The sequence below is a fragment of the Streptopelia decaocto genome (genome assembly GCF_964273445.1).
Source record: "Streptopelia decaocto genome assembly, chromosome: 2".
Taxonomy (NCBI): Eukaryota; Metazoa; Chordata; class Aves; order Columbiformes; family Columbidae; genus Streptopelia; species Streptopelia decaocto.
Genome location: NC_138655.1, coordinates 69,188,402 through 69,203,435, shown reverse-complemented (window position 1 = coordinate 69,203,435; position 15,034 = coordinate 69,188,402). Strand labels below are relative to the sequence as shown.

At 39.6% G+C, this 15,034-nt stretch overlaps 1 protein-coding gene across 1 annotated transcript in view; it reads right to left on the bottom strand.

Annotated features, from left to right (window-relative positions):
• The window catches only part of EPB41L4B (erythrocyte membrane protein band 4.1 like 4B), a gene marked incomplete at its 5' end in the record, with an annotated part of 95,429 nt that overhangs the window by 31,765 nt on the left and 48,630 nt on the right, over positions 1-15,034 (bottom strand). Inside the window, one exon of the mRNA XM_082045840.1 lies at positions 6,314-6,418. Within this exon, the coding sequence (XP_081901966.1) occupies positions 6,314-6,418 (105 nt within the window). The remainder of the gene's footprint in view (positions 1-6,313; positions 6,419-15,034) is intronic.

Here is a 15,034-nt window from a genome sequence, read left to right as displayed (position 1 = left end):
CAAGTTACCTCTAGTTTTGAAACTTTTGTCCAAACACTCAGAAAACAAACTGAAAGGATTTGTAACACACAGGTGACAAACCCAACTAAATCTGTGGAAGAAAACTAAGGAAATAACTCCAGCTTATGTTCCAGTCCTGCACAAAGACAAAAGAAAACAGTAGAAACTGTTTGCTGTCCTGGATAGATTGGAGACTTCTCTACACTTAAAAGAGAGGTGGAGAAGCATAACTGATAAACAGTACTACAGCCACCTGCCCTGTACAGCTGCCTCTGAAGTCTGTGCCAGGGAAACTGTCTTCAGCCTCCCTGGAAACAGTAAGTACTACTGGAAGATACTCTGGGAATTCTTAGTGTTTTGGAGTCTCTCACCAAGTGTTCAGAGATTACAATATAGCCTTGGACAGCCACAGCTGGAAGTAGTCATTCATCAGGTGTTGCACATCGCTGTGGAGTCAGTCACGTTGCCCTTGTCCAGTTCATACCACTGTCACTACCAGTAACTGAAGCACTGAGTACTTCAGGATATTGTTGCCTGCACAGGTCTTGGGACCTACCAACTGCAACTGGTATTGTTGCTTTGGGCTACAATCCACAAACACACATCCTGCAACAACTGCAGTCCCAAAGAGGTCACCATCCAGAGGAATGAGAGAGATTAAGGGAGTGGAAACAGAGTCACAGCTGAATTGTACACTTTATTCCTAGGGAAATGGGATGTTTCTACCAGAAGCAGAAAAGGAAACATTTTGCATTATCAAAATATTTACCAGGCTCCCTTACTCCCAGTGTTCAGTGTATTGAAAAATAAGGCTTATCCCTATTTTGTTTTGCCTAATGAGCACTTGTTGTTACAGTATTAAGCAGTATATAAGTAAAATACTCCCAGATATCACACTATAAGGCTGATTAACTGGTTTGAGCTGATCATTTTTCCACATCCCTCACAGCCTTAAGAAGTCACAGCAGTAATATCAAAAGCAAACAGTTGAAAAAACTCTTGATTTGAATAACAATGAGCCCTTAAAAAGAAAATTCAGATGCAGCAGAAGTAGTCATGAAGCATTAAGTCCCTCCAAGGCCCTGACCTAATACCTGTGGAAACATCAAGGAGTCTAGTTCATGATGCATGGAGAAAACAAAGGCATTCTGGTATTATTCCTTGTAGTCCAACTTGCTTAACGCCCCACCCTCACACTGCATTGTTGAAAACTTATGTCATGAAGCACACATGATACTGACCCTCCCAGAAATACCTGGCCACAAAGCTACCACCTCCCATATAGGTGAGGATCTCAGTGTTTGGATCCTGGTCCTGACCCACTGCTGCTGGTTAAGCCCAGTCTGGACGACACAGTTCTTGCCCCTTTTATTCCCTTTTTATCTTTATTCTTGGAACACTGGTTTCACAAAAGCCTGTTTGAGTTTCTACACACCCTTCTCCATCTCCTCCCTCTACTGTCTTCTTACCTCTCACAGTAAAGGGATCAAAACCCAATTTAGGAATTGGTCAATATTAAAGAAATTCAGATGAAAAGGGAGCTTGCAAGGACGACAGCTCGCTGCAGTTCAGTCCTGACTCTCTTCGCCCCAGGGAACTCTGGGCCCCCATTGTAGCCATGAGCACGGGCTGCCCTTGCACAAAGGTCTTGCTGTGCACATGCCATAAATCCAGTGCCTCCTAATGTGTCACATACATTGGGTGCACACACACACCCTCAAAATGGCTCAACTGGCTGCAGAGTGCAATATATCTACCCATCTGGGAAAGGCTGTTCCATAGTGACCTTCAAGCCAAGGCGTTTTTGTGACATTAGAGATGAGACATAAAGGACTTAAAAGATTTAGAGCAGAGGTGTTGAACTCATTTTCACTGGGGGTCACATCAGCCTCGCAGTTGCCTTCGAAGGGCTGAGTGTAATTTTAGGACTGTATAGATGTAACTACTCCTACATGTAACTACTTGTGCAATTACACTTGGCCCTTTGAAGGCAACCACGAGGCTGGTGTGGCCCCCAGAGAAAATGAGCTTGACACCCCCACCTTAGAGGATCACTGAATAAGATGCATGCATTCCCAACTAAAGTTTCACACTTCACACTTCAAGGATTATAACAGCTCATTTGCAAAAAGCAAAAAAAAAAAATAATTTAAGATTTATCTTAAATCTTCCCACTCAGTTACTCTATACTTGTGATCAAACACATAATAATGAGAGAAATAGAAGCAAATTCCAAGCCAATCAACATTGGCAATCCCTCCATTCTGAATTCCCATGAAACCGGGGCAGCTGGGAAGGTATCCATGTTTTTCTACTACAGGACAGACAACTAGAAGAAAGAATGCAACTGTAGAAATGGACAGACCTATAATATATCCTGAGAGAATGCTACAATACGTTGCAGCTCAGAAGGAGCTGTAAAACACAGAAGCCCTTTTTCTGATGATGATCTGGAATAAGAGACAAAGAAAGGACAAGCCTGGACAGAAAATGAATAAACATTAGCTACCTGCAAGTTAAAGTAAATGTCAAGTACCCAAACCAACTATAGAATATATTGCACACAACCAGTTTCTGCAAAGATCAATACGATACTTCCTCATGGCAACTCAACTTCAATAGTATGGTCTCGCAACATTTCATTATTGATACTTCCAAACTTGACTAAGCCTTTCAAGGCTTCCCACTTTGCTAGAACACACACACCATAGTAATGGTAATTAAAAACCCAGTAAGGTTTATATTTCCTCAACCGTTGCAGAGACCTCCTACATAAGAGTGACAGTTTTCCAGCAGCCCAAGCACTACTTCCCTGTTGAAGTCCTGTAACAATTAGCTGAAGAAGAAATTCTTTCTTTGATTCTCATTTCCTTCCTTAACCCCTTCTTTCCTTCTCTTTCTCTTTTCCTGCCCTTCCACAAAGAGGAGGAACAGAAAAGCAGAGCAGAGTTTTTATTACAAAACAATGGAAATATTTGAAGGGCCTTAGAATGTTCCCAGGCTCACTAGAGCTGTCCTAGAGCAGTGGTCTCCAACCTTTCTCGATAAAGCAAAAAGTAAAGAAGTTTTTGGGCACACGTTTCCAATATATGCATATTTATTTATAAATTACGTGCATGGCCCACTGTACTACTATGTTATGCACACTATTAAACATACAGCAAAATAGAAATTTTTAAAAGGATGGGAACAATGAAAGACCCACCACTAGGACAGCTGCAGAGCACTAAGTCTCAGGAGTTTTTATACCAAATTGATAGAAAAAAGAGTTGGACCAAAGCTACTATAATGCAACCATAGTAAAATGCAGTTTTATTCCTCACTATAACCTGTAAATTGTGATCAGTCAAGGTGCTGAACATCAGCAGCCAATGTATCTGTACCATTTTTTAAACCTGACTTATGAATAAAGGTTTTCCACTAGGTCAAGTTCTTCCACACACTAACAATACTTACAACAAAACAATACTCAACAACCCCTCTCCCCCAAATATTTCCACTTCTGGAGTTAAGAGCAGGTAACTTAAAGTACATCAGTACCCAAAACTTTGCTTTTGAATAAACTACTGGTCAATTGTCTACATTCTTTTATTCACTGATCTCTTCAAACAGCACAAGATAAAAACTGATGCAGAGTTCACCAAATAGACTTCACAGTATTTACCGTCTTACTCCTGACATCCTGCCTTTCACAACTTTAAAGTTGTTTGCAAAATTATTTTTGGGAGTACACTAAAAATAAGCTGTTCAAACAAAGGGGTTTTTTGTGTGTTTGTGGGGGGGTGTGTTTTGTTTGTTTGTTGGTTTTGTGTTTTGTTTTGTTTTTTTCCTCCTTACAAAGCAGATAAGGTCTAACCATGATTTTCTTTTCTAAGTCACAGCTATCGACACTGCCTGTCCCGACTCGTTGGCAAAAAGCTGCTGGCCTTGGAGCACACAGAAGCAATCTCTACTATTCAAAGACTATTCTGTGCTCTCTTATTAAAATGGTGGCTTAAAGATGTTTGGCCCTTAACAAAGACAAAGGCTTAGAGCCTCATGGAGTTTACACAACTTTAATCTCCCAGCTCTGCAACTGTCACTGTGTGGCTGGGCTGGCACTAAGCAGAAGCACATGTAGGCTATACACTAATTGATATGCAAATTAAATCAGTGGGTCACAAGTTCAAAACAGACCAAGGAAAGCTGCTAAAGCATGGAACCATTTTACACAGGGTGCTGGGGAAGATAAAAGTTGGTGCCTTGAAGCTCTCTAAGCTCTACTCTCAGCCCAGCTTGAGCCAGACAAAAACCCATCCAAATGAGAGTTTTCAGCCTTGAACTCCAGGGAAGGTGAAGAACTCTGCCCTTAACACTCTTCTTAATCCAGGAAACCATAACCCTACTACTAAAGCGCTGCAAGCAATGTTGGCTTTTTTAGGGCCTGCAGAGCTGTTCATTGCCCTTATCCCTCTTCTAACTGTAGATGGCATGATTTTCTTCCCCTCCTCCCCCTCAATACAGAGTAAAGAAATAGCATGCAAACAAAGCTAAAACATGGGCATGTGTAGGCACATTTTGCCCCAAACACCAGTGACAGAGTTATTATCTACAGAAAATGTACTTGGCTCATGTCTCTACTTCATCTTCCTTACCATTCAAAAGAGCCCTTCAATTATACAATCACAGAATGCCCTGAGTTGGAAAGGGCCCACAGGGATCTCAAATATTGTTTTGCAAATACACAAGAAAATGAGTGTGCTCTGCTTGCTCAGCCAGGTCTTCTGCTTCTGTTCTGCCCTATATCTTCCTAGGAAATGCTGTTTCACTCTCTCTTTCTGCTTCCCTTCTTTCAAAACATTACAGACTTCTTTGCTAGGTAACTATTCCTAGCTATCAAGTTCCCAATCAGCGACAATATAATCTCTTTTTTTTCCTACTATGAGCAGTCTCTGCTCTATTAGCTGTGTCCTTATCACCAGATCCATCATAAAAGGACACACAATTTATGTAATATAAATTTTATGAGGAACACACACTAAACTTCCTAAAACTCCCAAACCCATTATGAACATACCTCATTCAAACAATTTTCCAGTGATAATCACATACTCTTAAATTAACTGGAACACTAGGATAACCTTTAAATGGATAATACCAGTTTTGTCCTCCCCAAAAGAATAGATTCTCTTTCTCAGCATCAAGTCATTACAATATCTGGACAGGCTTCCTGCTTGTTTGAATTCATGGGTAAAATAGAGATCACAGTGAAGCTGATAAAACACTGATCTGACCTAATCACATTGACCCATGCTGCTAGACAATAAAGCTGAGAATCCTGAGATGATAGTGAGAACCTACTTTTCACAAGATGTCAATATTATGGCTACACTTTCCCATTTTTTTATTAATAGCACAGAATACATGACTTCTGTTGCTTTATGGAAATGACATGAACTGACCAGATAATCTAAAAGCAAATGCTTGAATGGTATTCCAAGTCTGTACATTCTCTACCTACAACCCAAGCTGCTGTCATATTGATACCTCAACATGCAAGGTGAACCAAGGAAATTATTAAATATACGGCAATACACTTTTACACTTTAACCACAAAGCTGCAGTCTTTTAAGCCTATGTTACTAAAATATCTATCTACCTGCACCTGTAAATCTACATCTGTGTTGTTTTTTTTGGTATGTTTATTTGTTTTTTTCAACTGTGGGGGTCACTGGATAGAGAATGAAAACTCTTCTCTGTTACAACACAATCTGTTCATGGAACAGCAAAGATAGGAGTTACAAGAAACCCCTACTCACAAGAGATTTAGCCCATTTTTAATACCATGAGCTTATTAAACATAAAGCTCATTTTTCTTTGCCCACAACTGTTGTTTTTTCACTCATGTGTGATCAAGTCATGTGCACATCATAAAAAAATGACACAAATCATTTAAAGGACCTGGCTTTATGTGCAGGAACTAAACATGATCTCAATTATTTCAGCAGTATAACCCCTAATGCCCTGTTTCCCTGAAAATAAGACCTACCCCGGTAGCATGATTTTTCAGGATTTTTGAGGATGCTCGAAATATAAGCTCTACTCCAAAAATAACCCCTAATTACAGTTCATTAAAAAGTCAGTTTAAATAGTGTCCAGGCAGCTAGACATACAAAAAGTAAGCATCTTTTGGAGCAAAATTTGTAGGAGACCCTGTCCTATTTTTGGGGAAACAGGGTGCCTACATCTCTCCATGAAACTGCACCAGTAATACATCTATAATACGCAACACGAACTACTGCAGAACATAAAAATTAACACAAGTTATACTTACTGTAACCTGGGAAGCATCCATGAATTGTAGGCCGAAGTAATCAGTTTCCACAAGGTCCAAATGATAGACAATTTGGTCAAACAACTCCTGTCCCTTTGCATTTTTCTGTAACAGAAAAGAAAGTGTTGGTTTTTTTTTTTTTTTTGTGGGTGGGTGTGGGTTTGTTTGTTTGGGTGAGTTTCTTTTTAAGTTCAAATGGTAGAGAGGAGATGAAAAATGGGAAAAATCTCTAAATAGTAATTCTATTTATTCTAAATAATTGTATTGGCTTTTTGTTTTCTTCAAGAAAGATACAGTAAAATGTTATTCCTGCCTGCAGCTATTCCAACAGCATCAGACTTCATCCTCAAAGAAAAACTTTGAAAGTTCGCTGTAATTCAAAATGTAGGAAAGAAAGGAAAGGTTTATGTCCTTAAGTGTCCTAAGTCACAGAGCCAACTTTTTGAACCCCAGGAAGCCAAATTCTCCAGTAAAAGCTCGCTTGACACGCTGCCTGAAATCTGCGGGCTGTTATCACAGAGCAACTGCAGTCATGCAGTGCTGTGCTACACTTGAAGAGCACTGCGAGGAAAATGGATGGGATTTGATAGGAATCTTTCAATAATGTTGCTAACTGCAATCATATTTACAGCCTTTGACTGGTGAAGCAAACAAAGGCAAAAAAAACAAACAAACAAACAAACAAATCCTACCTGGCATGCCATCTGAAACACATAGGCATGGAAACAAAACTAATCCAAATCATGGGCTACAGATACTAGTAGAAAAGTTAGCTTGTCTTAAAGCTAGGCTGCATTGGCCTGTGCACCCATTTGGAGATTAAGCCAAGAATTTAGATACCCAGTACTTCAATTTCAAACACTAGAAGCAGCAAAGCTTGGAGGTTACATATGGGTAGGAGGAACAGGGAATAACAAACCAATTTTTCATGCAAACCCTGTTGTGTTACTTAGGGAAGGAAGTTTTCAGCTTCTTGAGGGAAAAAAAAAAATGCCTTGCCTACACACGAGATGATCATAAATCTCAGTAAGAGACTGAAATTACAAGTGTATTTTATACACAGAAGTAGAGATCTGGAACCACCTTTGTGCCTGCTGTCCCTCATCCATCCTTGAGGATTTTTTTTTAAAGTTCTAACATATTAAACATTGCTGCTTCGTCCCGAATTGTAGCAAAAATTAATTATTTCAGGTGAAGAAGAGCTAAATTGCATTCAGTTCCTTTAGTTTGGCTGTCCTCATAAAAGCAGCATCAATTGCAACAGCCAGAAATCCTGTCCAGGATTCCAATATGTCTAAAACCTGCCTTCTCCAACAAGAGACGAGATGAAGAGTTTCATCTCTACTTTTCCAAGAAGATGGAGCAAGCTTAGGTGTAGGTAGCAAATTTTCTCTAAGTTGAGTTTTGTTGGTGTGTGTTTTGTAGGGTTTTGTTTGTTTGTTTTACTAACAAAGCAGCAGAAACACAGAAATTGAATCTTATCAAATTTCAAGAACAGAATGAGGAGCTCCAATCAAACAAGCTGCACAAAAACTTAAGCACGAAATTATCATCATAAGATACTGTTTTATTATTTTGCAGGGGGGAAGGCAAGAGGTGAATAACAGACTTTCTTAATCAAATTTCAACATGCTATTGAAAGAAGATGAGAATACAGCAGCTTCTTAAAGCAGTACATTGCTAAGAAACCATCATCTTTAGATGTACAGTAAGTGCTATAAACCAAACAATGTTTGCCAAAAAGTATCCAGAACATATTTTCTCATAGGCAGTAAATTCAGTGCTTTTTAAAAGAAGCCACACCAAAGCACAACAGAAGCTAAACTGATCTTGCTCAAATGAGGGAGGAGAAAACACTCCAAAGCAATAAAAAAGAAACAGCAAGACATCAGGAATTCATAAAACTAGAAGAAAAGAGGCAGATTTGATGCCCTATGATCACTCTATTCCTGGTTGCTTGTTTTGTGGCATTAACTCCCAGTGTGTTTATCTTCTACTGTCACACACCCAATAGCAACTAGAGAGCACACTCCACCTTCTGTACCCAAATAGTAGTTAATGTTCAACATGCGTGTTACACAGAGAACAGCTCTGCACTGCACGGCCAGACCATAAAACGCAGTATTACATACACAACTTACAGGAGATTATAACATTTAACTTGTCACTAAGTGAGCTTTCCCAGCAACTCACACCATTTAGACTATAAAGCTGTTGCAGCCAACAAATCGCTCACAAAAAAATGTTCTTTGAGATGTTACACTAAAGGGAGAGATAAAGGTGACTAACCCTTTTCCTCTTCTAACAGAAAAAGACAAGCTGCTCTCCTTCCTTCTGCCTCTTCACTACCTGATAATCTAGGGAGCTAGATTGCGGACTGCTAAATTGGTACTTGTGCATCAAATGAAATGGGTGGTATAGGCAAAATATAAGGTTTTTTCCTCTCGAAACATATATGCCCACATGCATAAAAGTGGTCTCTAACTGAAAAAATGTTCATATTATGAGAAACTTCTGATTTACATGGTCTTTTCTTCCTCCCCTCCTTCTTGGTAACACGGAAGGTAAGAAAAAATGCTGCTTCAGTCAAAACCTGGTACCACAGAAAGAATATGAAACTGATTTCATACAAGAAAAAAAAAAATCAAAGTATATCAAATCAGTTGGAATTTAACTAATCACACTTTCTCTACAGACCCTCAACTTGTGCATATTTTTGGAAGATACATTTAAAAAAAAAAAAAAACAACCTTAAACTAGGAATATTTTACAGTCCCATCTTGCTAGACAGATGGTTCAGAACTGTCAGATGTAAAAGACCTACATAACTTCATCTCAAAAAAGGGAGTATATGGCAACAAACAACATACACATACTGTTAGATACAGTTACTACTTTGTTGTTAAGAAAATTACTATATTTTGGAACAGTGATGTAGGGAAAGCTGCAAAACCTTGTTTGTTTTTTGGAGGTTTTTTTTTTATTATTTTAAAAAATTCAACAGTTAAACCACTGACAGTTTCTGCTGGAGTGTTCCTTGAAACTCAAGAGAACTTGTGTGATCACTATGAAACCTCCCAGGCAAAAATGGGGGGGAGGCATTTCAGGTGTCCAGCTTACAAACAAAACTACAGCTGCAACCCAAGGTAAAACTGAACTAGCACGAGGCAGTCACTTGTGTTCTCTTTTGTCTCTTTGTCCTTGAAGAAACATAGAAAGACTGAATTGCACTTGCAGGTTTGGAAGCTCCATGATAATGGGCAACTACTGAAAGAGAAAATAAGATGTTTCTCACATCAGTCAGCCCATGTCATTCCAGCTTCTTCCATTCCTTGCAGTACTTCTCAAATAACCCCTCATCATATTTTCTTCGGGACCATGAATCATGGCATTAAAGAAAATGCATACATTTAATGAGGACTTATTGATGAGTCCTCCTACACGAACTCAAATGGGCACAGGTATAAACCACCTTGTAGACCCACAGTGACAGCTGCATGGCCCACATTTCAAGTAGGCTGAATTTTTAGCTGCCAAAGACTTCCAGTCTCAGGGAATCTATGGAAATTCTTGTCAGCTAAAACCTGACAAAACAAAGATTAACTTCTCTAATTAGAAACTGTTCCAGACTTGACATGTGAATAAGCGAGAGGTGTTTAACATGCTTTTGGTGGGCATGAAGGGCGAATTCATCAGCCACCTGGCTCTGTCCAAACAGGCTGATCAGTGTTGATTTTAGCTCTTCCAGGATTGTTTGAAAGGTTCTGCCAAAGGGCAGCAAAAGCAGACACAGAAGCCAGAAAAATCCCAGTTCGGTGCAGATACAGTGCAAGAATGCCATCGATCACTCTTCGAGCACAAACAGCAAAGCTGGAGAGCTCTGTGCACAACTTGGCCGAACTGAAGTGCAGCACGTAGCAACCAAGCACAGTGCATTATGTGAACCCAAGTGAAGTGGCTGAAATCATTGAGTCATAGTAGAGTGCTCAGACTACAGCATCGCAAACTATTAACAGATTTCAGAAACAGCTGAAGTTGTGCTTGGGAAAACAGCCTGTCAAATAGGCCAGAGTACATGGAATGGCCTGCAAGCTGACAAAATGATAACAAAAGAAAAGGAAAAAAAGCTACTGCCAAGAAAAAGGTAAAAGCCAGTTAACTGTAATGTGTCCCAAACTGAATAGCAAGTAGTAGGAAAAATGAGCAGAAAAGGCACATTTAGGTGCTTTTTTTTTTTAATAAAGAAAGCACAGGATTATGTATTCTGCAATACATCAAATATTTTTGCAGTGTGAGCTTCTATGATCTCATGGTGACAGATACCAGGTTTTAGCTTCTAGTAAATTAGTAAAGGAGCATTTGCAGTTCTCAATCCTCTGCTCTGCAGGCCAGATACTGCTCTACTCCAAAGGCATGAGCATTTCCTCTCATTGGCAGGTCCTGGAACAGAGTAGCTCAGTATGTTCTGCTTGGCCCTCTTAAAATGGAACTATTAATAACTCCTTTTTCAATTCTACAATTTATCTGCTGGCCATGTTGCTTGGTAGTGAGAGCTTGCTTTGCCTTTTAGCAGCCATTGGCAATGTTGTTTTCCAGCATTTTAGACATAGTACAGGTTAAAACACACATAAAGCCATCTTGCCTTCTAATTAGCCTTGACTCCTGGTGCCCATTATCATCTGTCCTTTAACTTGCTTTCTTAACAGTCAAGGCCTCAGTTTTTCAAACACATTCTTCTGTACCAAAAGAAAGCAATATTTGCACAATTTTAAATACAAAAAAATGCAACTCTTTCTACTTTTTTACAAATCTGTTCATTAGGTCCTTTGGGAAGAGGGTTGGACAACCACCTCTGCACCCTCTAAGCTTGGTCACTGGGGGGTATGTGACTACAGTCATCCTTTGGATGATGACTCTTGGAGACATGTCAGAGCTTGCTCTTAACTAAAAAGAGCTGCATATGATATGGTAGAGCACAATTGCTATGATATCTAACAGCTTCAGCCAAGTACACATTTGAGGCCACAGCTGGGCTTCCAAAAGCTGCACTGAAAACTGTGCTATCCAGCTGCTACAGGTGGTACTGTCAAAGATGGCAACAGTTTTTCAAATTCCAGTTGCCATGCTGCCATCATCCAGAGATGACACTCTGCACAGGGCAGGCTGCTCTCTGCAAACCAGCCATGACCTGGGTGCCCATCCCGGCCTCCTCCCAGGGGATCTGCTGAACAGATTAAGAACAATGTAGAGAGCTGCATTTTTGTGCTTGTAATTATGCAAATATTGCTTTCTGTCAATATACAATTAATTCACTGTTAAGACTAAAAGAAAAGCAAGTTATTTCTTAACACATCATACTTCCATGAGGCTGCCTAACTTGCTCAAGCTATGTGAAGTTATGTTATTTTCTTACTAGTCAACCATTTTCCAGTTTTCAGTTCTGGCTCCAGGCTCACTTGAAAATGTGACACTGATGAAATAACCATTAAGCTTCTCACCCTGTCATGGCAGCAAGAGCATCATTGCTTCAGAGCCTGATGCTGCATGCAAATTATGTTTAAATGTAATACGGACCATAGAAACAAGCAGCATTCCTGAACATGCCCAGAAGAAAATGCAACTGATGATGCATGTGAACTTTTAGCTGAAGGACAACAAAATTCATTCTATCCCCCTTGAGAAATTAGCTAAAAAAAAGAGTCAAAACCACCTTAACCTCATCCTGGAAAAAAAAGGCCAAATGCATACACACACCACCAAAACCCCAGCCCTTCATCAGGAGACCAGAAAAGAAAAAACAAAGCAAAAAATCCCACCAGACTAGCACGTATTTATTATAACCTTGAAAACACACTGCTCCCCATCATTTTTTGTCAATACTTCAAACTAAAATTACTGTTTCCTGAGCAAAAGAAGCTTATGAGCAAAGCAAAAAAAAAAAAAAAAAAAAATCCAACCAACAAATGAAGCCACTGCCTTCAAACTACTCCCAAAGTCTATGAGAAAACTAGGACTCACAGAAACAAGAACTCTCACATGTCACATCCCATTGAGGGGGTGGGGCAACTTCAAATAAAGAAACAGCGCACTACTGTTTAAGTACATTCTCTCTGCTGATAGATTGGCACATAACAGTGCAAGTAAGTTGGTTTTCTTCAACTAAGATGCCAATGAGAATTTGCAGACAGATATTAAGAAAAAAAAAAATCCCCAAACTGTGAGTATAGTAAACCTCATTATTGTTGCACAGCAGCATTTCTCAAGAGCATTTAAACTCTCATATCTCCACCAATTATTGGCAAGAAGAATCAGGGTTCGCTCCACGCTAAAGTAGATGAAATTAAGGATTAATGACTGTGAAAAGACAAGTAGCACCTCTGCTCCTTTTCACAGGACAGCAAGGATGGAAGGTAGAAAGTCTATAGAACTATTGCAGAGGAGGAGCCTGAACAAGAACAAATAACTAGATCACCATGTCTTATAGGTACCAGGTGCTACATAAACCCAAATAGCACTGGGCTTCTAGTCACATCATGATACCTTTACCATGCTAGCATGACATTGTCCAAGTCTCTTGTATTAGCCTAAGCTTTCTACCTGCTAGGAGGTCACTTGTGAACAACAACAACAACAAAAAGCAAACCCAAACAAACAAAACCAAAGCAAACAAAAACCCCAAACAAACAAAATCCAAACAACAACAAGAAACCCAAAACACAAACAATTAAGGGTAGGGAAGAATAATATGCTATTTTCAAGCTCAGTAATAGGAATGAAGAAAATATTTTAAATTATTCATAAAGTACAAACTCATTGAGATTAATCAAAGATTGGAAGAACAGCACAGCATAATAAAAATATACTGAAAAATATAGCAGAGAGGGAAGTACCTGACATACAGAACGATCACTAAAGAGCCCAAAAACATGCCAAGTAACCTGTTGGAAAAACATCATGTGTACAGCAACACTTAAAACATAAAACAGATTCAAGAAAGTCAGCTGAGATTTGAAGGGTGAGTACAGTTTCCTTTGCCAGCTTGCGCATCCATGCTTCCCGACACTTCCTTCCCCACCTCTGAAACACATTGTGCCTCTTCCTCAAGTAGGCAAGTACAACAAGTAGACTAGCTCTGTAAAATGATGGGTACAGTGCTAACTTTATATGAAAGCACGACAAAATCAAGGCAATTAAATTAAAGAGTATTTGCTGAAAATAAAACAGTTCCAGAACAAATATGAGGCCTTGGTACTTATTTTTAAAATGTTCTTTAAGCTTCAATGATTGTTTGCTGCTACCTTTATCTACAGTCATGCTGAATAAAGCTATAGCTAAATGGAAAGTTAAAAGTATTCACAAGGTGTTAATGTCTACATCTTCTTATTTGCAGTCTCTCAGAGAAAGCAAAAGTAACTACGTGTAGCGCTATGCCAGAAACTGGTTTCTTGACCCACAATGTTGCTTCAGCATGCAATGAACTGGTTCATTCTAAAGTGATCGTAGTTGATGATGAAAAGAGGCTTTTTATTTGCATATGGCATGTCTTTTGGTCCATGAGAAAACAGATTTGAATGTTAAATATTTTCTGACACTTTGGAGTTACTGTTGCTCTTCCCATTTTCTTTAGGTCAACACAGTTTTGATTTTTTTTGAATATGCACATTTTCACTGAGCTTTACAGTTCAGCCCTTCAAAAACTATTTCAAGTAGCACACCTAGAGCCTCAGAAGTCCATTTTGGTGGTGAAAAAAGAAGCATGAAACTATCACGTCTCAAAACTTACATTATCTGGAAGGGAGAAATTCACCACTCAGTTTTCTCAGGGAAGATATCGAGGCTGCCCCATACTGGACACAGCTGGCTCCAGCCATCTCCACAATGGACCCACTGGCCGCTGACGGCAGTGGGAAGGAAGCAGGTACAAGTCAGGACTGAAGGAGGGGATTTGAGCCCATCTTTATCTTGACCCATGAGCTTTCTTGTTCCTGTTTTTTCCGTATTTTCTTCCGCCATCCTGCTAATGAGGGGACTGAGCGAGGGGCTGGGTGGGAGCCTGGCTGTTGGCCAAGGTTAACCCACCCCAGTGGAGAAACCCTTGCGCTGGGCCAGTTTGTGTTTCTATCAAGTCAGCGGTCGTCTGAAGGGCATTTTGTCTTTGAAGAGCCTTTAATCTCTCCAAAAGCCACATGAAGAGCCAGCAGATACTACTGCAATGGGTGTCCTATAAGTGCAATTACTATTGGCAACATTAATATCAGCAGTGAAATTTTTATTTTATCGGACTCGAAGGAAGGTGAGAGTTTCTGTTTATTGTCCCTATCACCTACATGAACTACTGGCAACACAGACCTCTTCCAAGAGAAAAGCACTGTCAACACTTCGAAATGGCACCCTCAGGCCACAGATAAAAACTACCATCAGTCACAGAACAAACTCATTAAAAAAATCCTTACTTGTAACTTTGTGTTCTAGAAGTTCGTTCAGACTCCTGTTATTTCAGATACAGACAGGTTACCCCATCCGTCACATTTCTACACTCAGAGGCACAATTTAAAAAACAAAACAAAACAAACAAACAAACAAACAAAAGTAATTATTTGTATGGAAGGAACACTCTTTTTCACCCCTAGACTGCCAGCTCCCTCTCCTGATCTGCCAGAAATACTACATGCACCTGAGGTTCAAGCACACAGCTGAAGAAACACCAAGTAGCTAGGATGA